The sequence below is a fragment of the Cynocephalus volans genome, chromosome 2 (assembly GCF_027409185.1).
Source record: "Cynocephalus volans isolate mCynVol1 chromosome 2, mCynVol1.pri, whole genome shotgun sequence".
NCBI lineage: Eukaryota > Metazoa > Chordata > Mammalia > Dermoptera > Cynocephalidae > Cynocephalus > Cynocephalus volans.
Window position 1 is genome coordinate 216,810,299 of NC_084461.1, and position 26,673 is coordinate 216,836,971.

General features: G+C 48.9%; 1 protein-coding gene across 1 annotated transcript in view; it reads right to left on the reverse strand.

Moving 5' to 3' along the window:
• Positions 1-26,673, reverse strand: part of GRB10 (growth factor receptor bound protein 10) — a 162,593-nt gene that overhangs the window by 37,160 nt on the left and 98,760 nt on the right. The window contains exons 4-5 of the mRNA XM_063083332.1: positions 26,416-26,635; positions 21,052-21,193 (exon numbers count right to left, since the gene is read on the reverse strand). Of these exons, the coding sequence (XP_062939402.1) occupies positions 21,052-21,193; positions 26,416-26,609 (336 nt within the window). The 5' untranslated portion in view covers positions 26,610-26,635. The remainder of the gene's footprint in view (positions 1-21,051; positions 21,194-26,415; positions 26,636-26,673) is intronic.

A 26,673-nucleotide genomic window follows, 5' to 3' on the forward strand; every position in this document is an offset into this window, starting at 1 on the left:
AGTGTTCCGTTGTCCCCAGACTTTCTGTTGTCACTTTTTATACATTCACTGTATAGAAGGAAAAGCAAGAGCTTCACTCATTGCAAATTTAAAAGAAGAGGTTTAAGAACAATTAGACTTGAGGGTACATCATCTCAAGGGCCCCAAACTCCATTCTGGGGCACCTGGCTTTTTGTCTTGGTGCCCCACCGCCCCAGGTGAACAGTGGGGATTTAATTGGGGCCCCTCCCTGCTGACAATCTTAGCACAGACCCTCACTCCTGCTTAATGCAACAGACAGACCTCGTTGTTGCTGGCTAACCGCAGGCTCAGGAACTCTCATTACTGAATTCAAAAGATCCTTTGACTTTTGAGTATGATGTGTCCTTTTAGGACCACCCAACCTCTGAGGTGCACGGACTGACCCAGAGTAGCTGAGGTCCAGCACCCCGAGACCTCCACACAGACACTGCGACCTCGGAGGGGTCTGAGCCGGCAGCTCTTGGGCTTGGTTTCAACATTCTTTGTCCAGCTTGCTTCCTAGTTCCAAAGCTCTTGTTAGGATGTAAGCTGGGACTTTTAGCAACTCCTGAGGCCTCTTGTAAATCCTGGTGGGATAGACACTTCTGGAGAAGCCAGGTTGTAATCAAGGGGCCAAGAGGAGGCATCCATGGGAGAAGGGCAACTGTCAGAAAGAGGCAGAAGAACCCGAATACGTGAGGTGGCGCGGTGCTGATGGAATCCTGCGCCAGGCAAGGTGACAATCCTATCATGATTCCAGGGGGCCTCATATTAGTCCGTTTTCTGTTGCTTATAAAAGAACACCTGAAACTGAGAAACTTACAAGGAAACAATTTATTTCTTACAGTTTTCGAGACTGGAAGTTCAACATCGAGAGGACACATCTGGTCAAAGTCTTTACCTGGTAGGGACTCTGCAGAATCCCCGGTGGCACAGGGCATCACATGGTGACAGGGCCACAGCATGTCAATGTGCTCACTTGCTGTCCTTATAAAGCTACCAGTGCTGCTCCCCCAATAACCCACTCATCCATCAACCCATTAATCCAGGAGTGGATTAATCCATCCATGAAGACAGAGCCCTTACGATCCAATCACCTCCCCAAGGCCCCAGCTCTCAATGGCCACATCAGGGATCAAACTTCTATATAAGCTGTGGACGGGACAGACATTCAGGCCATAGCAGGCCCTGAGGAATGCATGGACTCTCACCTCCCACCACCGAGTCCTTGCACACAGTTCACTGCATGTGTTCTTTCTCCTGTGGATGGACAGAAAGTATCATGTGGTGGCTGCGGCCAGGGCAGGGCTTCTGGAGTCCCGTCCTCAGCTTCTCCTGAGCTGGGCAGAGGCATGCTGCAGTCTCTGAGCATCAGTCCCTCGTGTGTGACAGGCACAACACTGTGCTCTCCCAGAGGCCTCAACAGGCTCACCGTAACAGGGTACTGCCAATCACAAAGAGCACCCAGTGCTGTCTTTGGGAACCACCTTCTGTCTCTTCCTCCCCTGAGCTCCTAGATAGCAGGGTCACACCTTGTCCATTACTCCTGGTTCTGTGCTGCCACCTGCCCATCTGTTTGGAAAATGAATCCTGAGGAAGAGTTGCTTGTGCTACTTCTGCTACACTAGAATTTTTGCCTCATCAGGAAAGATTTGGCTGTGGCCTCCATTAGAACCCACAGCTCCGTCTACTCTCAGCTGAAACACTTTGCTGGCAACTGTTCAAATCTTCCATGCCGTCCACACCAGGACGTCCTCGTGTACATGGCTCCCCTCTGGTTTCTAGGACAAATTCCTGCAGGCTGCAGAGCATGCTGACGGGCATCCCGAAAGCCCTGGCCCCCGTGGAACAAGGACACATTCATGAGAGCAGTGAAGGGCAGTACATTTAGAACATACAAGTAAAAGACTTTATTCAGGATAGAAACAGTACGGGGGCCTCACTCTCCTGTGTGTAAGGACAACAGCAGTGGCTGCAGAGCTGTGGCCACTCACAGTCCCTGAAGCTGTGTGAGGTTGGGAGGGAGCAGAGTCACATATTCCAGACACAGATGAGACAGACCATCACTAACGTGAATACATGAATATGCGGCTGGAGGACCAGGGACATATGCCCTACTACCCACTACGTTCCTGCAGTAGTCAGCTGGTGACGCTGGGCAAGAACAAATACTGGCCTTGCCTTCGGATGATGTTCCTACTCTCGGGCTGACACTCAAGGGCCCAAGGAGCCCAAGATGGGTCTGCAGACTCATGCTGAGGAGTGAGAGGTGTGGGAAGGCTCCACTCGGGCCTGGGATGCAGGAAACATGCAAGTCTGCATACACTTGCAGTCCCCCACATAGGGTGGGGTGGGGCTGGGCATAGAGGCTCTGCCATTCCTCTCTGCACTGACTCCTGCGTGTCTATTCTGGGATGCACTGCACTCCATTAACTGTCCCCTGCTTGTTAGCCTAGAAGCCTAAGGCAGAGGCAGAGACTAGGAGAAGGGACTGAATTCCTGCTCCACAGACATTCATAAGAACTTAAAGAGTTTCAGGTCGAACAGTTGAAAATCCTGTAATTAGAAGTTTGGTTTCTAGTTAAACAACCTGAAGTCCACAATGAGCAAGGCAGTGTTAGTCCTTGAGAAAAGGGGGAGGTCCCTTCCATGCCACTGACCCCAGGGGGTGGGGGGTGGCAGATGCAGAGGTAGGAGACCTGGTTAGGGAGGCTGGGGCTAGGGAGGGGAGCTGTGGCAGTGGGGTGGGGGCTATGGAGGGGTTCTCCACTTCAGAAGGGAGGTCGACCAGAAGATCTCTAAGAGATCTGAGAACTCAGGTCCCCCTACCTCTCCGCTGGTGGGAGGGGCAGCTCTGGGGTGGGCAGGTCACCCTGCAGTGTGAGTGATGGATGCGGCCTGTAGGCAGCCTGAGCTGGCCGATCCTTTGTGACCAGCATCTTAAGAGCAGCAAACTCCCAGGCCAAGCCCTTCCTGGGGTGGCAATGTCTTTCACTGGAACTCACTGGACTAGGACTGCAAAGGTGCAGTTTAAATACAATTCTTATTCGAACACTGGATGTTTTTATGATATTAAGGAATTAGGTGTAATAATGGCATTATTGTTCTGATAAAAAAAATTCATTTTACAGAAATGCACTAAGATATTTACAGGTAAGCGACGTGATAGCTGGAATTCACGAAAAAACTACGAGAGGGGAAATTAGTGTGTGTGGATGGGACGAGACAGGCCACTGGTATGTGGTTGTGGGGTTGGGGAAGGGGCATATGCGGCTTCCTCACACTGTTCTGTCTACTTTTGTGTAGGTTCTAGAAAAATGCCCATTTCCATTCTGGGCCTGCAGAGCTGCAGATGCCTGGTGGTCGGGCAGAGCAGGAGGCCGCCAAGAGGCCACAGAGCAGAGATGAGGAGGCAAGAGACCAGTGTCGGGAGCAGAGAAACGGGCATTTGAGGAATCAAGGCTGTCAGATGCTGCCAAGGTGAAGATGCCACCAAAATGTGCTACTGCCTTTGACCTGAGGCACGTCAGAAGTCTCCTTGACGAGATCCACTTCAAAACCAGGGTGCCAAGCACCCGACTGGCGTGGCTGAGGCAAGGCCAGGAGATGGAAAGCAGACCCTGAGAGACAGAGGGCAAGTCCAGAGAATTCTGCCAGCAAAGCAGCTGAGAAACAGGGTGGCCACCAGGAGGGATGCAGTGAAGGGTGGCTTCACCTGCGTGACATGTCCTCATGTGTGCTGATGCTGATGATCCAGGAACAATGGAAGAAGGAAAAGCAGATGGCTGCAGGCTCTGCGTCCTTGAGAAGGCAATGGGGTGACCCAAGGAAGACTCAGGGACATGTCCCCTTGTGGCAAGAAGGCAGGTGGGGGCATGTGCGGGTGAATGGGTGCAATAGGTGGTGGGCACAGGAGGAGGATCTGATAGCAGCTTCTGTCCATTACACCTAAGGCGAGGCTACAGGTGAGTGGTCAGAGAGGGAAGACAAGGGTGAATGCTCGTCTGTTTCTTAGGAGTAGGGAATGAAACGGGAATGGAAAAAAGTCTTTGGAGGAATAGAATTCAAGGAACAGAGAGAGGGAATTTATTTTTTTCTTATTGATTCTTAAGAACTTTTTATTTAGGATATTGCAAATGTAAGTATTGCAAATATTTTTCCCAGTTTGTCAACAGCTTAATATTTAACTTACAGCATTAATTTTCTCTGTAGTCAAATCCATCAATTTTCCACCCTGTGATTTCATCTATGGCTTTAATAGTTAACACATCATCCCCAGCCTGAGGAACATCTATATTTTTTTCTACTTCTCTTAGGATGCAATTTTTTTAAATTAACAGCTAATCAACCAATAATTTATTCCAGTGTATGGACATGTATTAGTTTGCTGTGACAAAGTGACAGAAATTGGGTGGCTTAAACAGCAGAAATTTATTGTCTCAGCGTTAAAGAACGGAAGTCCAAGATCGGGGCATTGTCAGGGATGGTTATTTCTGAGTCTGTGAGGAAGAATCTGTTCCAGGTCTCTCCTAACTTCTGGTGGTGGTTTCCTGGCAATCTTTGTTGTTCCTTGGGTTGTAGAAGCATCACTCTGATCTCTACCATTCTCCTCCTGTGTGTATCTGAATCCAAATTTCCCCTTTTTATATGGTCACTAGTCATATTGGATTGGGGCCCAACCTACCCCAGTATGACCTCATTTTAACTAATTACATCTGCTGTAATTAGGCTTTTCTTTCTCTGACCACTTCATCTCAGAATTCTACGTGGTATCTTCACTTGGAAGGGCCCCCACCCATTGCGGAAGTTTTAGGTAGGACTTTGGATTTCAAATTTTGAAAAAGTGAGGTGAACGTCTGGCTGATTCAGTGGTTAAGACAACATACTACTAAATTAAAACAAAAATTCCATCTATAAAAGCAGGCAGAGTAGCATCTATAATAAAGAGAAAAGGAGAGCATTCGAGTTGCTAGTTAGCAGACATCCTTTAAGTACCTGAGACCTGGATGGCTGGGTGGCAAGTTCCCTTGTTCCTATCAGAGCCATGGTTAAGAGAAAGCACACCTGGTACTCTTCTAGTCTCTGTGATATAAAAATAGTCCACCTAAGGTGACAACCTTGGTTTCTGTAGAAACTGCCCCGTCCTGTATTAGGGAAACTCCAAATTAAACAAGAAAGGGTGAACGCAGGATAAGAGGTGAAGGACCTGCAGGGGACATGGGCCACACACCTGCTGTAAAAAGAAAAATGCCTTTGGGACATGTGGCCTCACCAGAGATGCAGAGACAAGCTCTGTGCACGGGATATGTGTCCAGAGACCACACAATTCTACAGCAGGAGGAGATGGATTCTGAGATCTCTACTGTTTACTAACAACCAAAACCAACCTGGAAAAGAACTGAAAACCATGATAGAAGGAGACTGGTCAAAAAGAACATCAAACAGACCCTGTTTTTTGACCCTGCAGATTTTTCTATGAAAGTGTTTCGTCTTACCCATTGCCTTCCTTTTCCTTGCTTCCTATTTTGGCTTATTGCACCACATCTAGTTTATGACTCAGAATTACCAGTGCTGAGATTTTACCCTTGATTCTCGAAGGGCCCAGTCTTCTTTGGATCCCTTCCCTCAACAACACAATTCAAAATTTTCATAACTGCACATTTCTTGAGCTGTTCCCTAGTTATACTCCTGATACGTATTGGAGTCTTTCCAGAATAAAATTAAGTTTTCCCCCATCTTGTGCAACTGAGGAAGTGAGCAACCACTGAGCACAAAATACCAGGGCCTGCTCCCGGCCTGCCCCAGCAGCTTCTGAGAGCCGGCCCCTCCTCAGAGGTGGTGGGGCACAGGGGTGGTGGGGCACAGGTGCTGCCTTCCCCACCAGACCCTGGCACTGCCAGTCCCAGGCTGTGGACCCCAGTGAGCACTCTGAGGGAGAAACGCTAAGCCAGAGCTCACGCCGCAACACCACCAACCAAGCGCATCCCTGCCCCGGTGCCAGGAATAGCATGTGGAAGGGCAAGACGAACAGAGCTAACTTCCTATGGCCTCCAAATACTACTGTACTTAAAAGCTGTTTCTTGCAGCCCACCCATCAACTGCAACTGGGACAACCAGGAGGACCAGGGGACTCGGGGGGAGATTTCAGATTTGTTATTTTCATCTCATAGAAAAAGGTACACACACGTATACATGCATGTGCACACACAGCTTAAGCTCTGCACAACTGCATGTATATATTGAGCCACAAGCCCCCACCAGGGAAGAGCCCTCCCACCCTCTGAGCTCCACCACGCCCCTCCCCCTGGAAACCACTGCACAGCACACAGCTGCGGGCCTTCCCAGGCTGGTGCAACAACACGCAGGGCAGACTCAAGTTTTCCATCCACACATTTTACCACTGGGGACAGAGCCCATTATCAACTTCCCCAGCCCCCTCGCCCCATGCGGCTGTGCAAAAGAATTACCCAAACAAATTCAGCACATGAAAAAGGAACACCTAAACTTCGGGCTTAGAAGGCACACATTTCCTTACGACAAGTTCTTCCACGTGTGGGCTCTCGAACCGTAAGTGGGTACAGATTTTCACATAAATCTAGCCAAAAGTACAATTATGAGGCTGGCATTGCCTTTGAGAAAATGAAGGGTTTATTCCTTCACATTTTTTCTTCTTGAGAACCTTTCATCATATGCTGAGGCTCAGAGGCTAAAGCCGCAGGAATCCCTCTCCCCTGGATGAAGCTTGCAGGAGCAAAGCTGTGGATGGAAGAGGCAGATCCACTTGATGTGGTGTGTAACATGACATAAGTAAGGGCATTCCATGTCCTTTGAAAAGAAGGGAGAAAGAGAAGCAGTGTATCTTTGACTTCTCCTCTTAGAAGGTGGGGACATCCCCAGCAGCCTACGATCCCGGCGAGGTAGCTCCAGGTGTGTTTTGTGTCACTGGCAGCACCAGCTCCAGAGCATGCCTTGATCCTAGAAGTTGTGAAAACCAGCGATGGGTCAGCTGAGGGTAGCCATGTCCTTCTGCCTCCAGGAGGCCGCTGCTGATCCTCACAGAGTCTCAGGCAAGGGCAAACCTGCAGAGCCTGTCCTGGTTTGTGCACTAAAAAGATGGAGGGTCTGGTGAATATGGGGACTTATCATGGCATGCTTTGGTCACCGCTGTTTTCTGTGATATTTCTTCTTTTGAGGAAGAACATGCTGAAACATCTGTGCATAGAAGGGGCATATCTTTGGTTTTAAATAGGGTTGTTCTTTGTTTAGCATTTTATTTTGAAATAATTTCAGATTTGCAGAAAAATTTTTAAAAGTACTGCAATGACTTTCCATGTATTATTCATCTAGATTCCCCCAATATTAACATTTTACCCTGTTAGCTTGATCATACCCCCTTCTCTGTCCCCACCTTCTTGACAGTGAGCTACGGACATCTGTTCACTTTACTGCTCTATAGCTCAGTGTGTATTTCCTAAAAACAAGAACCCTCTCTTACATAACCACAGTACCATGATCAAAATCAGGAAATTAACACTGATACAGTACCATTAGATAATTTAACATTCATATTTAGCTGTGTCCAATTACTCTCCTTTTTAAAAAAAGGGGAAAAAACCATGTCTGTCATGGTTAAGGATCCACCAGGACACAAGCTTCATTCCACTGTCGTGGCTCTTTGGTTCCTCAGATTTGGTTTCTGGTGTTGTTTGTGTTTGTCTTGGGGGCATGTCGTATTTCTCTTTCTGCGCCTGGCTTATTTCACTGAACGTGATTTTCTCTAAGTTCATCATCTTGCTGTGAATGGCAGAATTTCATTCTTTATTGTGGCAGACTAGTATTCCATTGAGTGTACATACTACATTTTCTTTATCCAGTCATCTGATGATGAACATTTAGGTTGCTTCCACAGGTTGAACATATTTTAAAAGGAGAAAAAAACAAACTGCAAGCTGTCTTAGAGACCATGAGAACTTTGGGAGAGCAATAAATCACTAAATCCTATCAAGTTGGCTCAGATTCACTCAGTTCTTCAATTTGAACACCACACCCTAGTCCAGATGCCATCAGCTTTCCCTGCATCCACCACGCCTCCTCCAGTCCAGCCATCCTTCCCCTTGCAAACCCAATGGAGCCTTTTAAAAATGCAAACCTGTTTTGCGATCCTCTGACACTTTTTATAGCTCCCCTGCCCTGGAGACTGCTCTTACAGAAAGACACCCAGGTCTGGCTGGGCAGGCTCTGCCACCAGCCTCTTCTGCACTCCTTCCCTCTTTCTGGAACATTCTCTGCCCTCCAAGCCAGTTAAGGAGCTCTCATCCTTCAGCCCTGCTGACAGGTTCCCCTGCATGCTGGAATGTGCTGGCAGTGCATTTGAAACTGTCGGCAGTGACGTGTCTCTATGGACCCATTGGTGCTGGTCTCTCTCAACAGACCCCACTTGTTTAAGATTTCCATGCAAAGCTCTACTCCTGTCTGCAGCTGATCTGCCCACAACAGTTTTGTTACCCATTGAGTGGAAAGTTTTCTCAACTGTAATTTTTCAGTCAGAATTGCGTAAACAGAACCAGTTAAGATGTCTACAATGCTGGCTACTGTTTCTACTGTTAATGGTTGGTCCTCTTCCATTAGGGAATGACCAAGATTAATTTTTTCCTCACAAATTGATGTTGATGGTCTGCCGCTGCGGGCTTCGTCTTCCACATTATCTCACCCCTTCTTAAAATGAATTATCCATTTGTAAACAGCTCATTTCTTTGGAGCACCTCCTCATAAACTTTTGTAAAGCACCAATGATTTCATCATTCTTTCACCCAAGCTTCGCCATAAACTTGATGTTCTTGTTTCAATATTAGTAGAATTCATGTTGCTCTATTAGGGGCTCTTTTGAGACTGATGTCTTATCCTTCTTCATGCCTCTAGCTAGATCCTGTTCAGACATGTTATAACAATTTAGTATGCATTTATTTTGGTGGGAAATGTTGCGATACATGCATAGTTTTTTTTATAATATGAATTTTTTATAAACTTTTTCAAGAACTCTTGTATGGCAACACATGTTCTGAGCTATATAACACTCACAACCTTTGACTACAAATCTGACATCTAGGATCTGCCCTGGGGAAAAATTCAGAATGTGACAAAAGCTACATCACAGTCACTCATCATTTATAGCACAGACAACCAGACAAAAGGCAAATATCAAGCCACGGCAATGTAGATAAGTGTGGCACCAATCAATACTCATCAATATAAGGTCAAGGGTTCAGATCCCCACTGGCCAGCCACAAAAACAACAACAACAAAAAACCCTCATCAATATAGTTATCAGCCCTTAAGAATGTTTTTTATGAAGACAATGCAAGAAACCCAGAAAATACTCATGAGATATTAAGTAAATAAAAACATATATAAAATTGCACCCACCTTGACTGAAACCAAAAGTACAATACAAATACATGATAAGGTCAGGAATTGTACCAAACTATGGGCAGATGCAAAGAGCTGCCTTTGCCTTTTAATACATTAAAATAATGTTTTTGTGACAGTTCAATGGCCAGAGCTGGAAGGGTGGTCGTTCTTACATTCCAATGTTAAATGAGAAAGAAAGGGCGCTGCTCCCCGCTTCCTCGTGTCCAGCTGATGCTGCCCAGCGTCCCCTCCTGGGCTCCGCCGGGTGGACAGACTGGTGACTGTGGGCCCAGGGAAGGCTTTCCATGAACAAAAAGCAAGGAAAGGGCTTCACTGCATGACACTTTCACTTATATCTTTTCAGAGTTTTCGTCACATGAGTGCATCTGAAGATGCCAGAATTCTATAAATAGGGCCAGATACTGCTGCTTCGATTCAAGAGAATCTCTGTTGTGGGATTACGATGAGGGAACTATTCTGGGGTAGGTAAAAGATAAAACCACATTACTGATTAGCATTCGGTTCTCTCGAGGACTGAAAAAAAAAAAATTCCCAGCTGAGGTTGTGAGTTTATATGCCTTCCCACGCGGGGTCAACATCTGTGTCCTCTTTCCTAGAAATGTGGAGACTTGGCACCGGCAGTAGTGGGAGGATGTTTACTGAATTCTCTCTTCCAAAGACACTCAAAACACCCTCCCTTGGTCTCCTCCCCAGTGAGTCTTCTTTTTTCTTTTTTTACACTTTTATTACTCAAATTATTTTTCCTTCAAGCTAGTTAAGAGACTGAAGTAAGAGCCTAAGAAAAGAAGACAACAAAAGATACGGAGGAGAAGAGAAGGCCAGAGTCCGGGCAGCCACCATGCTGCATGTAAGGACCACGTACTGGGTCGCACCTCCGAGCAGCCCCAGGGACACAGTTCTTACGGTCCTGATGAGTATCTTCCACAGCACTGAAAAGGCTTTGATCTAACACTCAAGGAGGGTGGCAGAGAGGAAGACCACAGCACGGACTCCCCAACCAAGACCCCACAATCTCACACTTTTCAACTCTGCAACTTCATCAAATTCTTCAACCTAAATCGAGATGAACTGACACATTTAGAGACCGCAAAATGGAACAGAAGACCCTCTGTGACTGTTCACAGGTATAAATAAAGCACAGATGTTCACGTTCAGTGGGTGTAAAAGGCTTCGTCTCCATTTGGTAAGTTGTGGATTCCAACAAAACACAAACAAAAAGAAGAGGCTGTTTGATGACACGCATTTATGACAGGAGCCGTCATAAAGGCTAAGAAGGGAAAAAGTTCATTGTCTAGCAACTCCCCTTTTCCTAATGAAATTTTAAGTCAAAACAGCAGTAAGAATTAGCAATCAGTTTGCCAAGGAAAATCATTTCTTGCTCATAGCAAACAGCTCTCTTTGAAGCAATCAATGCCCACAGATAACCAATCACTCTTTGTACTGCCCTAACCTTCAATTCTGCAGCAGGACCCTCATCACAGACATCCACATACGGGCCAAGAAGAGACTCAGATTTTTGGCAAAATATGGTGATTCTTCCTGCAAAAGATGTAGAGAACTTAAGTGCTCACATTCCCAGTGCTCCTGACAGCTGTAGATATGAGGAGATATTGGGCGCTGTAAGAAAGAATGGGTTTTAAGCCCCTCAAATGTAGAGAAATTATTTTTTAAGAGATATTTACAAGCCAGAGAAACACGAGTGGTTGGGATCTCATGTGAGATTCGTGCAATGATTTCCTGTCTCATCTTGAGTTACACACGTGCCCTGTGGCCAGTCCCGTGCAAAGGCATCCCTTGATCAGCGGCAGACACAGAAACGTGAAGGTGCCATCACGTCAGAGCTTTCGGATTATTCTTAGGCTGCGGGGGCTGCGATCCCAGAGGGCCCTGAGACACCTCAGTTTTAGCAATACTGCCAGAGGAATCTGAACCAATAAGGATGCATTTACCATGTAAAAATGACTGTGGACAAATTACCGCCCTTTCCCAAAGTCGTATCTGTGGGAGGTTGACAGTTGCTGTGGATAAGGTGGTTTTGTGATCAAAAAAGTTTGAGAAGCTCTGGGTGAACTCGAGTCAAATAGATTTTCTTCCACGCAGGATTGTTCAGATCCTCCAAAACCAGACAGGAAAAGTGAATCTCCATGAAGCTGATGAAGGACGCAACATTTCCACAACTTACTGGGCCTGTGTGTGTGTGTGTTTTTTCCCTTTCTCACAACGACTGAAGTAACTGGGACTGCAGAAAACATAGGGTGAAAACTGCAGGTAGAGAGCTCTCAGTCAACGCGGCAATGTGAAAGGGAAGACAGGAAACCCACAGGGCCAGATGCTACTACTCCATTACCAGTAGCTCAAACCAAGAAGGGCTGAGGGAAAGGAACTTCACAGCCCTCGCTATGAAAACCTAGGCTGGTTCGCGAGGACCACAGTCATGCGGCCGTGGGACACTTGCGGACACTCGGCTCGGTGTTGCTCACAGGTTCACCTGTGTTCCATGGTCCTGCACACACTTCTGACACCACGATGACCAGCTGTGCCACAACGTGTCTGTTAACACGTCTCTCCCCGGCTAGCCCGTGATTCCTCGAGGGCGAGGGCACAACAGACTCTTCTCTGTCCCAGAGCTGCCCACGCAGGCCCTCGACCAGAGGTGCAGGTCCCAGGACTGCGTGGGGGAGAATGCCAGTCCTTTCATGGTGGCAGCACAGGATGGTGAAAACGATGGCAGCGACACAGTGGGACGTGCCACGTGTGGTTTTTGCTTGCCTGGTGGGATGAGCTCACGTGTCCTCTCGCAAGCAAACAGATGCACAGGATCACTCCCCTGCGCGGAGATAATGTGTTTCTCTTATTTGGAGCCTCACTGTGGCCTACTGGACGTGAAGCTTGGCTGCTGGGTCTAAACCCCATTTTTTTTTTTTTTTTGATGTATTAGTTACTGGCCTTGGAAAGTGCTCTCACCTCCCTGAGCCTCGGGTTCCTTATGAGCACGCTCAGGTGGCGGCTCCTACTGCACAGAGGATGTGAGGATCGGCACTGGCGCAGGAAGAGGGAGCACAGCCGCTGCACGGTCCACATGCTTGGAGGGAGCGATGGCTCCACCAGACCAGTATCCGCAGCACCAGTCTCCTCTGAAGGATGAGAAAACCGAGGCCTCCAGAGATGCCTCTGCTCATAATGATGGAGCTGGGATTCGCTCCCTGTGCCATCAAGTGCCCCGGGCTGGAACCCAGCTTCCCACGTGAGCCTCTCATGCAGAAGGGGAAAGGTCCCCTATGCAGGGCTCCCCTGGGGACATGGGAGCAGTCAGGCAGCAAAGGCAAAAAAGGGAAGGGTGACAGTTTAAGGGACACTGAGTCAAGAGGACTTTAACTTGTAAAATGACGGGATGAGCTGATGTGCATCTCGAGCCGACTCTTGTGTTGGGGAGGACATGAGCGACTGTCATGGGACTGCAGCATCTCATCTGTTTCCCTGGGGGTCAGTCACCCCTCTCCGCTCCTGTCCTGTCACAGCGACTACTACGGGTGGCCACAGCCCCCTGGCCCAGTGCCCCTCAGGTTGCTCAGTACCCAGGTTAAACTGCACTTAGGCCCAGGTCCTAATGTCTTTGGATCTCAGAAGGCACCATAAAAAGTGACGCAGGTAAACTGTGGAAGTGTCAATAACAACAAGACTTGCAAATGGGAGGAATGAGGCCTACAGAGCATAGGAAGTCACTCAGGGCCTAGAGTGAACTGCTTCAGGACAGACTTGCCCGTGGCTGCACCCAGAGATGCAGGAGGCGGTGTCCTCTCCATACAACACCGTCTGTGAAACCAACCACACCTGGCGACCAGGACTAGTTTTTCTCCCCAAAGATGGTCCAACATTACTGCATGCTCCTCAAATAATAGTTAAATTCTCAGGAGATCTAATTTGGATCATTAGTATATGTATGTGCAAAACCCTACCCAAGGCAATTGATTCAGTTCTGGAAAATTAATTTTTAAAATTAAGCAAAGAGAAAAGCTATTGGAGCTAAGACAATATCTATGCCGTATTAATGGTGAGGTTAAAATAAATATGACACTAATTGTGTTTGAAGAGCACATGGAAAGATGTGCTTTAACAAGCCATCATGTGGCTACAAGAAAATCTTTACTGGCCGACAAAGCCACCCCGACATGTCTGCTGCGCTCATCTTAGATTCCTAAATAAAGCAGGTCCTCTTGGCATCAGGCACTTTTTCTTCCCCAGCGCTCCTCTCTGGGGCTCTCTTGGGCCCCCTTTCGTACTCTCCCTTCGTATCTTGCACATCTCCTCTTTCTGCTCACTCAGGGTTTCTCTTTCCTCCATGTGCAAATCTGCTCTTGACAACATGTGCCTTGGGCTCCAGCAACCCCAGTGGCTGTTGTTCCTATGGTTGTCACCTGCAACAGTGCAGGGCTGGAGTCCAGGTCACGAGCAGGTGCCTCATCCCTCTCAGTTTGAGAGTCCCTCGCAGTCCCAGGCTGGCACACCAGAGAAGCTGCAGCATCCTGGAGGTGCAGTCCTAGGGAGGCCTTTCTCCTCCAGGGTCATTACCAAGGAAATGTGGGCCAGGACAAGGCTCCCAAGAGAGCAGAATAAAAGCCTCCCAATTCCTCCTGGAATGGAATTCCTTCAGAAATGGGAACTGAGCTCCCATCACTTCTTACACAAAAGTGTCTCTTTTTAGCAGCAAACATCAGCATGCCTGAGTTTTGTGGTGATGCTTCAGCCCCAAGCAGAACAGATTAGCGGCGTCTTCTCCAGACTCAGAAGGTGGATGACCCTGGAGGTATGCGAGGGGCAGGGAGAAGACCAGGGCTCTGGACCCACATGGACCAAGTGTGCGCCCTGCCTGCACCTCTAGTTGGCTTGTGACCCCAGCCAGAGTATTTCATCTTGCTGGGCCTCAGGTTCCCCATATGGAAACAGTCTCTCCCTCACAGGGTGAAGAAGTGCTTGAACACTAAATGTGCAATAACCACCATGCAATAGATGCTAAACAAACAAACAAACAAAACCCAGTAAAATTAGGATCTCCCTGATAGAATCTCTTGGGACCCAACTATGTGACTATTAGTCCAGCATCATCCAAAACATTTTAAGCCTTTTCCTTGCCCATCCTGGAGAATGAGAAGTTATTCTTCATGCTTTCAGGTGACTCTCCTATAGACAAATGTGTTACTCTCAAAGGAACCTAACTCAATCTTTATTTACCTCACAAATTCCGTCCATAAAGTACATTCATTCAGTCAGTGATTCATCATGGTCTTAGTGATGCGTTTACATGAAACGCTTCTTTTAAGGGTTTGCTTCGCCCTGCTCTGAGGATAAAGAGAAGAGGGCCCAGGGTCTGTCCTCGAGGCTGACGAGAGAAGAAACAGCCAGCACAGCCCAGGAAGGGGCAAGGGCACCTCTGAGACCTAGCAAGTGGAGACATCACTGGTGTCTGAGCAGTGTGGGGACGCCTGCTCCTGTGACACTGACAGGTGAAAGGGCCATTCCTTCCTAAGGAGCTGAGATGCGCCCCCCCTGAGCTACCTCTGGCCCCTGTTCCAGTCTCTGGACCCGAAGACAGTAGGAGATGCCCCTCATCCGTGTGTGTGGTAAGAATGGGCCACATGGGTGCCAGGTGATCTGTAAGCATTTTCCACATTCCCTTTCTCATGGTCTCTCATAATCTGGTCTGTCCACTTGGGATGAGCTCTGCATCACTAGGGTCCTTCTCAGAGAGACTGTGGTACCTAAGACAGAACACATCAAAGCAGCTGACTTCTAGAACATCTACTCTGTCACTACAGAGGGTTGAAACTGCTATTCTGGAAAGGTGGTATTGAATTTCTGATTCGAGCAGAATTTTTAATCTGCACAGACTTTCTCTCTCACACAAGCAGCAGCCTCCAGAGCTCCTGTCTTTTTTGTGACACTTTTCTAGCTGCATGTGCAGAACATCATTCTGAAACCCAGTGTCAGGTCACCCTTTCTAGATTCAGGCCATTGTTCAAGCTTGGTGAACCCTCCTTGGACACTAGTTCCTGTGGCCCATCAGCAAGTGCCCACTGCATGCCAGGTTTTGGGCGGCCAGGACAGACAGCACCCAGGCTCTCCTCGCATGACCCACAGACTTGGAGTCTTCATACAAACACATGCAGCATGCCTGTGGGCCAAAATCTGCCTTTAAGGCAGTCTGCTTTGGCCTACAGGGTGGTTTTAGAAAACTCAAGCACAGGCAAAATTTGGAGCCTTCAGATTCTGAAAGTGTGAATTCTGGTTTCTTTTGAGCCAATGCAAAGATCTGGCAACACAGGGGCCATGTTCCAGTGGGGCTGAGCAGAAGCTGTGGTCACACAGCCCCTCCCTACCAGCACATGGGAACTGACACCAGACCTCACCACGTGGTGACGCTTCCTGCCCAACTTCTGATGCCGCTGAGCTGAGACCCTCCTAAAATAGCAAGTGGCAAGGTTTAGAGCATTGGGACTGGGAATGCCCTTGGGACAAGTCCTCTACTGGGTCTCACATCCACCAGCCTGAACAGTCCAGCTGTCCCCAAGGGACATTTCTGTCCCCCAGCCTCTCAGAGCCCGTACCTGGTCACCCAGAACCCCTGGGAGGAAAGCAGAGCCCCCACTAACCTTCTTTCTGCTGTGACATTAGGAGTGCAATAGAGGGAGAAATTAGCTGGGGCTGAGGTGGTGACGTGGGGGGCCGACCTGCCTGCCAGAGTCCCCCAGCATGTGTGGAGGGCTCGAGTATTTACCTCTGATGACCTGAGACCTGCAGTCCCTGTCCCCCCAACCCCTACCTGCTGTACCTGCACGCCAGCTCCAGGCACAATGGATGGCCACATCCTCAACTCAGAAGTGCTGGCCAGAATAACGAGGGGCCTGGCCCAGGCCACGGGCTCCCATCAGGCCCAGAACAATGTGCTCCACTCCGGTTCCTTGTTACTGGCACCAGCCAGGCACACCGGAGGCACTCAGAGTTGCTGTCAGATAAATTCAAAACTCACCAGTGCATGCAATACCAAGCTCTGTGCAGGCAAGGCTGAGGCAGACAGAGAAGGGCCTGGCGGGTCTGAGGAAGGAGGACAACAATGGCCTGGGTCCACCCAGGCACTAAGAGCAGAGGGAACCTCATCCCAGGAGCCCAGCAGCCCCGAGTGGATGGTCAGCCCAGACTCTCCAAATCAGGATCCTGCACAGGCATGAAGCGCAGGATCCCAGCTCACGAATGTGTGCCGCGACAATCAGCCTGTCCTTTCCAAATGAGTCGCAACGCAGCTAAAAATGCCTTGTAGATTTTTACAACAAAAATTCAGTTTCCTGATGCTGATTAATTTAATTACATTATCCTCTGGAGCAAAGAACGTTAATTTGCATAAAGAAACTTCCAGGCATTTGCATTTTTGGTAAATGATGAGATGTTTTAGAGAACTTAAGTAAATTAAACCACTAAATAAAATTAAATGAAATTACGTAAATGATGGAATGATCTTCGCAGAGGTGGTACCTTCATATAAGACTCACTCACCTGTTTTAAAATAACCAAGGAAAACTGCTGAAGTCACTAACAGACTCCACATAAGAGCCTGTTAAGAAGGAAGCTTCCTCTAATGTTAACTACATTCACTTCTGTCCCTCTCCCACAAGGGACCAGGTCCTGTGTGTTCCCTCACTTTACTGGCGAGGGTAAACGCAAGATCAATAGAGTCTGGCTTAAAAATATCAACAAACAAACCAAAACTGTTGTTTTAAAATTTGTAAAATAAAACAAAACAAAACAAAACCCAAGAAGCTTGAGTCTACCACAGACAACTCTGTAACTTCTCACACTATTCACCATCACCCAAAACACCAAGGGGACCCCAGAAGTGAGCAGCAGAAATCACTCACTGGAGCTGGGAGGTGCCTGGGCTCACCGGCTCCAATCTTTTCCCGCGAGGGTCCAGGTGCTGGGCAAATTGTACTCAGGGCTCCTACTGGGCACATATTTGAGCAAGTGCAGGGCAGGTACTGCCCAGGTAGGGGTGACAACAGGCCAGGGCAGGAGAGGTGGGACCCGCCCTGAGCCACTTTTCTAAAAGCTCCTGGGCAGGACTCCTGATGCCAGGGAGAAAGCAGAGCCTGGGGGCATGAAGAGGTCAAGTTCGAGGTGGGCAAAGATTAGCAGAGACGAAATATGTGGGCCATCAGACAGCTCCATCCGGCCTGGCCATCTTGATCAGAAGCTGCCCCCTTGCTTGATTGAAGACTCTCCCAGCGGGAGAATCAGAGAAGCTTATACAGAACTCAGCTCTTCCTGCCAACCATGACAACCCCTGGGTCAAGCCCAAGGGTACACTAACATAGCGCTCAGCAAGAACTCAGCCATGACATGGTCCCAAACCCCGGGTGGGGCTGTCATGGAAGAATTTGTAGAGCCCACCCCGGGGCGGCCGCACCCTCTGGGATGCCCCGTGGAGAGGACGTGGAGTAGCTATGGAAGATCTCCCCATCCTTCTAGGTAGAATGAGGCCTTCTTTCTTTGGGCACATCACCGTGAACGACTCCATTCCGCCTTCATCTTAGCTAGCACATCCTTCATCATGCCAAGTTCCAAGGCAGCAGTGTCCATGCTGCAGCCACGTCCTAGTCTAAGGGTCCGAAAGAGGACCTGGTACATAGTTGGGGCTCAAAGGTGACAGCTGAGGTAGAGGTTGGAGAAAGGTGACATCGCATGAATTTTATGTGCTGCTGGGAGTGGTGAGCTGAGGGTTCTTTTCTTCCTGGGGCGGCTCCCCTGCAGAATTCTTCCATTCCTCGTTCTTTTCAGAGTCCTGTGGCCACCAGCCTCTGCAGGGTGCTGTGCATGCATCTTGCACATCTGCAAAAGAGCCAAGCCAGAGCCGCGAGGGGAGCCCAGCGTCGTGTGAGCCTGTGGACATAACGAGGTGTGGACTTGACCTGCTCAGCTGCCCCATCCCAGTGCACCACCTTGCAGCGCTGAAGGTCTGCTGCAGATTCAGCCTGCAGTCACAGGGGCTGGCTGCAGGGGTGTCCCAACACAGGGCAGCAGCCCCACTGGCTCAGCTCCTCACCCTCTTGGGAGGTGGAGCCGGGGACACTGGTGTGCTGTGACAAGCACCAAGTCCACATCACACAGTCACTCTCAGACCTGAAGGCTCTGGACACCATAGCTGACCACTCCTGCCCATTAAGTAGCCACCAAGGAGTCACTTAAAAAGGAAACTCAGAGAGGTAGAAGAAAGGCTACTAACTTATCTAAGTGGGGATTTTAGAATGCTTAGGCTGTAATGCCTGTCAAGAATAATTCTTCCTTTCATGCGGATGTTTAAACATCTCTGCTTTTTCCTCCCCTGCCCCTCCTCCACCATGAATCTTCTTGCCAGCGAATGTGATGACATGACCAAAGAGCTTCCAATCGCCTCACTGTCCCCAGTTGCCTTCTGAAAAGCTGTATGCTTTCTTCTTTTCTATGTTGACTGAGTTCTCCCTGGTGAATGAAGCACTTTATGTCGGCCCTGCATGTGGGGCGCAAGTCATCTGTTTTTATACTACTCGGGAACCCTCAACTGGATGCTGGTCCCATGCTACTTGTTCTGACTTTGTATGAAAAGAGAAAGGACATCAGATGTCTCTGGCAGTGGCAAGAAATGGGACCACGCACCTTTGCCCAGAAGCACCTCCCACTGTGATCCTGGACAGAAAGAGCTCACAGGCAGCAGGAGGTGCCTGCCCTCGTGACCAGCAGCACCAAGGAAACACGCTTTCCATGAGATCAAAAGTCAGAACCATGTGCGGAACAAGAAATGTCTCTTCAAGCAGAATTGAAAAAAAAAAAGAACAATGACTTTCTACAAGTGGTGCTAACTGAGAAACACCCTTCCTGCTCTTGCTTGGCCCAGCAGACTTAAGGAATTTGGCAACAAACACAGACACCACTGCAGTATTCTCATGGGGAACTCAGATCCCAAGAAAAACACCAGCAGGACAAATTCCTGGGTTTCCTTATTCTGCTTACGAATTTGGACAACCCATACGGGTGGAGGCCAGTTTTCTTGCCAGTCGCTGAGAGGGCCAGATGATATTTTCATGGTCTTATTTTAGGTTGGGTAACTTTGTAAACAACCTCAGTGACAAATCCATAGACAGCTTGTCTGTATCCTATTTGAAGCAGAAGGTCACCAGGGAGGTAGACATCCCAGATGTACTTCGGGCATGTGACAATGTGCAGAAGCCCAGCCGGCGCTGGCTCCCAGACGAGGATCACCTCCCTCACCTTTCTAGTGTTGAAAGTGCTGTAGTGGAGCCTGCTTGGGAGGCTGAGGTCAGCATGGGAGCCACGCTTGGAAGCTAGCAGTTATTAGAAAAGTGTCTATCTCCTGAGAACACGCACCTGCACGGCACAGGACACGCGGGTTTGCGGAGAAAGGAGGCTATCTGCCTATCATGCTTGAGAACAGCAAAGGTGGGCAGAGGGGAGCCAGCAGGGAGACGAGAATGATTCTAGCAGAAAGGCAAAGAACTTCTCAACTACTTGTTCAAAAGAGGGAAAGTCAAGGTGGCAGGAAGACTCTCAGCACTGTGGCTGCAATCACAGGCTCTGCGTCCTACGCCAGGCCACACCCAACGCTCCCACATGTCTGGGCCATGCCCCAGCTCTACCAGTTTCCTCAAGCTCGGCCTCAGTTTCCTCAAATGCAGAACAGAAATAACACTTGTATTCATTCAGATGTTGGAGCGAGGAATAAAGGAACATATAAATAAACAAATGAATAAATATATAAACCACTTAGAACCACTGCACCTGGCACATAGAAATCGTTCAGGAAATATCAGATGTTGTTGTTCTAACGATGATCACACACACAATCCCTCAGTGGAGCACCACTGGGGGTTCCCCCAAAGCCCGTCCCCCATCCCGACTCGCAGCCCTGCCACTGGGAGAGAGGGGCTGCCAATCTGTTTCTCTGCCAATTTCTCTGGTAAGCCAACTTATTGGCTATCTGACCTTGGACAAGTTACTGAAACTCTCTGTGCCTGTTTCCTCACATGGAAACAATGGCTGTATCATATCTACTTCATGGACCTAGTTTAAGGTAGAAGCTACAAGTTCAAAAGGGTGGATATCACCTTCTGGGTCAAGTGAGAATTAGAATTTTTCTATCTCAAGCAGATCGTATACAAAGTCAGGCCTGCAATATGGAAACTCTTCAACTATACCGTACTCAAGTTCAAGTTCCTGAGTAAACCCAACGTTTCAACACTTAACTTACCTAGAATTTTTGGGTAATATGGATGATCTGGTGGTGAAATTTTTTCAAAGAAGTAAAATTCATATTTAAGCACCAAATTATTATTACTACTATTATTACCATTTACTATTTTTATGAGACTCTTTGTAATGCATACAGATACTTCCCTAACTAAGTGGAGTCCTGGCCAATAAATTTGAAAGCTTCAAAAGACAATGAGTACAGTGTAAACAAATGGAGAACCAAGACAAGAGATCCCACAGTTTCCCTCCTTTCTTCCCATAGTAACGAGACAGCACGTCCATCTGGACCCCACAGCTGAGTAGCCTGGGCTCCAGCCAGAGCTCACTCACCTGCTTTGCGGCGGCCTGGCTCGGAGGTAAGGGGCCCGGTGCAAGCACAGGGGGGCTCCCGGGGCCACAGAGCTCAGGGAAAGGGTTGGGGATGGCCGGCAGTGACGAAGTCCTAAACTGCTGGTCTTCTTCCTGAAGGCGCCTGGGAGAAAAGAGGCAAGTGCTTGTTAAAAGCTGCCACTCCCACGTGACCGGCAATTACACTTTTGGGTATGTGCCCAAAGAGCTGAAAACAGGGCTTCTCAGAGATATTGGTGCACCCGTGTTCACAGCAGCATCATTCACAGCAACCAAAATGCAGAAGTCACCCAAATGTCCACCAACTGGTTAATGGACAAAGAAAACATGATATACACATACAATGGAAAATTATCCAGCCTTAGAAGAGAAGGAAATTCTGACATGTGCTACAACATGGATGAACCTTGAGGAGAGTATGCTAATGAAATGAGCCAGTCACAGAAAGACAAATACCATGTGATTCTACTTATATTAAGTATGTAGAACAGTCATACTCATATGAAGTAGACCATGGTTGCCAGGGGCTGAGGGGTATAGAGTTTCAGTTTTAGCAGATGAAAAAGTTCTGGAGGTTGCACAATTGCGAGTGCATGTAAAAAAATGTTAAAAGTTGCCATTCTCAAACAAAGTTGTCGCCTCCCTCCTTCCTAAAACACCCAGGGCAACGCAGTCCTGAGTTGCACATGCATCTCAAATGATGCTCAGCACACTCGGGTGGGGGCATCTGCTCCAAACACCTCACCAGTTCAGTTCAATGAATACCTGACGTGTGAAAAGGTTTTATGAGTAAGAGCATTTCATGAGAACAAGTGATTTTCAATGTCCTTGAAATGAACATTTATCTAACCAAATGAAAATAGTAGAAGAACCTCCGTGTGTCCTCGCCTGAATTGTGGAATACTGAATGCTCATTTATACAGAAAGGTTGTTGATACCGAATCACAAATGGTACCCAACTTAGGATGGTTTGACAATGATATTTTGACTGTGCAATGGTGCCAAAGTGATAGGTAGTCAGTAGAAAGCCTATCCGTGGTGTTTTTCACTTTCAGCATTCAATAAATTACATGAGACAGTCAATATAAAGTAGGCTTCATGTTAGATAATTTTGCCCGGCTGTAGGCTAATGTAAGTGTTCTGAGCACATTTAAGGTAGGCTAGGCTAAGCTACCATGTGTGGTAGGTTAGGTGTATTAAATGCATTTTCAACTTATGATGGGTTTATCAGGACGTAACCAACCTCGTCATAAGTTGAAGACGTGTAATTGGAAATAAAAGCTTCATGTTATCTATCCCTGCCAGAGCACCTTAGAAATAACCTGCTGAATAAATCTACACCACCTCTACACTTCCTGGCACTTCTCCAGGGACACCTCCTTCTTCCTCCCAAAAATGCAAAACTCACTTGTCATATAACTAAGCAAAACACGCACAGGATGATGAGTCAGATGCAATTATGAAAACAGCAGAGAAACCAAGGTCAAAGTCAAAGCAAAAACAATGCAAACCACCATCTGCTTCCTTCCTGTGGGGACTTCCTGCCCCCATCTCCAGGGCTTTCCTGGGGGCATGGCCTCCTCCATTCATCCCTGAGGCTGACACGCCCATACACAGACTCGTGCCCTCAAGGAGAAGGGAGCAGACCTCAAGCTGCAGTCTTGTCCCTCGCCTTTGCTCAGTGTTCCTGATCCTCCTGATCCTCGTGTGCACAGTCATCAATTTAAAAAAAAATTTTTTTTTCTATTTTCTCAATTTGATAAAATCAATGATCCATTAGCTTTCCTGGGGGGGTTGCCACTAGAGAAATGCACTCTGTGACCATTTTACCCTTTCTCTTTTTACCAACTTACCCTGATTTTTAAAGGAAAACCTGTCTAGCCGTTCCGTGTGGACCAGAAAATGATGCACTGATTTAAAAATACAAGAACTCACGCAGCATGAGGAAAACCAGCCTTGTGAAACATGGGAAAACCATTCCTATAATGGCTTGACAACCATGCCAGAGGTTTATTTCTATTGATAACAAATCTCACTCTTCCCATAACATCTCCAGCCTTGGCAAAGCGTCCAACTGACATGCCTGACTGTCGCTGCATGGAAGGAGACAGAAAGGGGGGGCGGCCAGCACCACCTTCAGTGTATTCCAGCCCTCTGCCCCTATCCAGCAACTTAACCCCAAGAAGCAACAGTTTTAACTTTGACTTACAGAACCAGATGCTGACATTCTGACATTCTAGTTGCTCCCAAAAGCCTCTCCCTTTATTAAGTTCTTTTGAGCATTTAAAAAAGTCCTGTGTGATTTTTTAATCATTCACAGAAACCACCTAAAGCAAAGCCAAGGGGCATCACACAAAGATGGGAACATACCTGCTAAAGAGGCCCACAATAAAAGACACACCCCCTACCATTACAAGAAGACTACAACCTGAGGAGGGGAGCTAAGATTCAGGGACCGTGCCCAGGACAGCAGAGTGGGTGAGGTGCAGGTGGCTTCTGCTTCTCTGTGCCTCTAGGTGAGAACACGCCTGTGGCCCTCCTGCTCTCACCTGAGCCCTCCCTCTCCTGCAAGAATTGGCTAAGCTGTCAGGTTGTCTGAAGCCTCCTCTACCCTCTCCAAGCTTTCACTCTGTCCATACCCGTGTCCATCCTAGCTCTCCGCAGAGTGCAGGGCAGTTACCAGGGAGCTCCTATGCAGGATGGACCCGGAGCACAGTCCTCAGCCTGGTTGGCAGCTGCTTTCCCACTCACCAGGTTTAGACCAAGTTACCCGCCCACCCGGCCCCATACCTCAGTTTCCTTACCTGGGAATTGAGGGTAATCCACACCACCTGCCTCATAGGGCAGGTGATAATCACACCAGTTAATAAACAGGAGCTCCACAGAGCCTACACATAGCAAGTGCCCAACAGTGCTTCACTTTACAAAGGAAATCTTGAGCGGTCCTATCCTGGCCTGCCCTTTTTTTTCAATCCCCTGAAGGTAAGAAACAATCCTACTTATCTGAGAGAACATCAGTGAGTAGAGGCTGGGCCCAAGGAACAGCGCTGCTCACCTTGCAGGGAGAGGGTTTTGCTGCCCACAGAGCAGGTCTGCCCCAGTCCATCCTGGAGACATGGCACAGCCAGCCCCACAGCATATGCAGGCCACGCCCAGCCAGAACTCCAGGCTCCAAGATCCTGGGCAACCAACCTGAGCAGGTAGCAGACTTTTCAGCAACACCATCCTCCCCGTGACCCACTCATGGGCACCTTCACCATGAGGCCTGCAACTCCTCTCCGAGGGTCCCCCAGGGTTACTGTGACCCAGAGAAGCTCACAGGAGAAAAAGTATCTTGCTCCAGACTTCAATCATTAGGAACAAAGGGCAAGAGGGCCACATTCTAGAGAACAAAGTTGGACAAATGCTGGGAGAGTGGTCACTTTGCCATTGACGAATGTGACAGAAAGTGAGACTTCCAAGAGGCAGCTGACCACCCTCTCTGCAGACACTCTGGGTTTACTCTGCTTCCCAGGAAAGAGCAGGCCACCATGCGAGATGATTATCTGGGCAACATGTGACTGGAGATATCAGACAAGAAAAAACCTTTTAGAAGTTTCTAGAAGCATAGAGAATCCCAGCAAAAGCCATGTAGCTCCTTAGAAGATGCCGTGCTGAGGAGAGAGCAGCCCTAGAACCCCAGCCAGACAGAGGTGACCCCAGGCAGGGTCCACTGCACATCCTCCACAAAAGCCCAGAGAGGCAGCACAGCCACAGGTCCACCCTGCGCCCAGCCTCCCTGTCGCCATCCACACCTTGCAAACCCATCAGAGACCACTCATATGGGGGCAGGGCCAGAGGGGCAGGTCCCAACAGCTGTCCCTTCAACTTGCTGTCCCCCAGCCTCCAGCCCCCTCCTCCAGGCACTCAGGACAAAACCCAGGTGCATCCCCACTCTCGGCCCCCAAATCCCCTTCAAAATCCACGTGCTCACAGAACGCTGTGGCTCCCTCCTCAGCAATGCCCTCCACTCCATCCTTCCTCGTTACCCTTGGTAGGGACAACACTCTCTTTGGTCTGGGTGTCCTGAGACAGCTTCTGTACCAGCAAAAGCCCTGCTGATCCTGCCCGCCCTCTACCCTCCTGCCCTCCGGCCCCAGGCAGCCAGAATTATTTTGCCACAACCCAAATCCAGTCTCGTCATTCCCCTGTTCACAAAGCCCTGCAGCATCTGTCCCCACCTCCACTGCCACATCTTTTGTGCTCAAGACCCCTCTTGCCCTGTCTATCGGCTGCACTCACCCTTCAACATTGGCTCAGAGACCTGCCTCTGAGGAGCTCCCCTCTACATTCCCTGCTTGGTCCTCCCTTAGCACCCCTATTTCCACAGAGAAGATGCACCTCCACGTGCCATCCCCAGGGACTGTATTAAAAATGCAACTCTGGGCTGGGTCTGGGGTTGCACATTGCTGACAGGTCCCCAGAGGACACGGTTGGTGCTGGTCCTCTGACCCCAATTCACTGATGGCACAGCTGTCCCCTCATTCTTCCCAGAGCACTTCTCCTCTGACAGTCTTCCTGCACACCACTCCAGCCAACATGGTGCCCGTGCTCCGAGAGTGCTCTGAGAGAGGTTCAGAACTGAACTGGGTACTGTGTTGTAGGAAAAATGAAAGTAAATGGTCAGGCTCCCTGGGTGTGGGGTGGGGTGGGGGCATGGGGGTTGGCAGGGGTTGCTGCAGGGATTTGGAAGTTTGGAATCTTACCGAGCATTTGATGTAAATGATAACTGTGCATGTGCGCCCAGGTATTCCTGGGTTGTTTGACTCGCACCTAGGTGTTCCTGGGTTATCAGACTTGAGTATAAAGGATGAGTGGCTCTGATCCACAGTGCCCCCCACCTGGGACGCCCCTGAGGGGGCCATGGTGAGGCCGCTACTGCTGCTGGAGGCTGTTGCTGCGTGAGGCTGCTGTAAGCTGCTGCTGCTGCTGAGGAAGCTGAGGACTGAATTCGCTTTGGAATGAACCTGTCAACTCCATTAACGGCTCCTGGGATCCTTCCCAATTACCTAGTTTGCAACCTGTATGTGAGGAGTCTGTGACCCAGCCAGCATGTGAGGGGTCTGTGACCCAGCCTAGCATGTGAGAGGCCTATGACCCAGCCTGACACGTGAGGGGTCTGTGACCCAATCTGTACAACAGGTTTGAAGGGTCTGAGCCCTAGCCCAACATGTGTTCAACCTAAGCACTCCCACATGGGCTCAGCATCTGTTATCAGATGCTCTTGAGTTCCCACAGCCAACACCATCCCCCCACAGCTATGGAAAGGCAGAGAGCAGTGTCCGGTCTCCATTCTGGGAGGCGCACCTGACAGCAAGGATGTGCACGGGCTGTGAGCGCTGCACCCGCTGCCGTGGGGACGCTTGCGGCTGCTGGGTCCGCGCTCCCGAGGCTGGCGGCTGGCTGCGGGCGTGCTGGCCATTCTGAAGCAGGGGTACCGTGTCCGACTGCATGCCACAGGCTGAATGTAAGCTCTCCAGGGATGAGTTCATGCCCTTCATCAGGGATTCCAGGTCCACATCATCCTCTGCACAGGGAAAGGCAAGAGCAAAAGAGAAACATTAG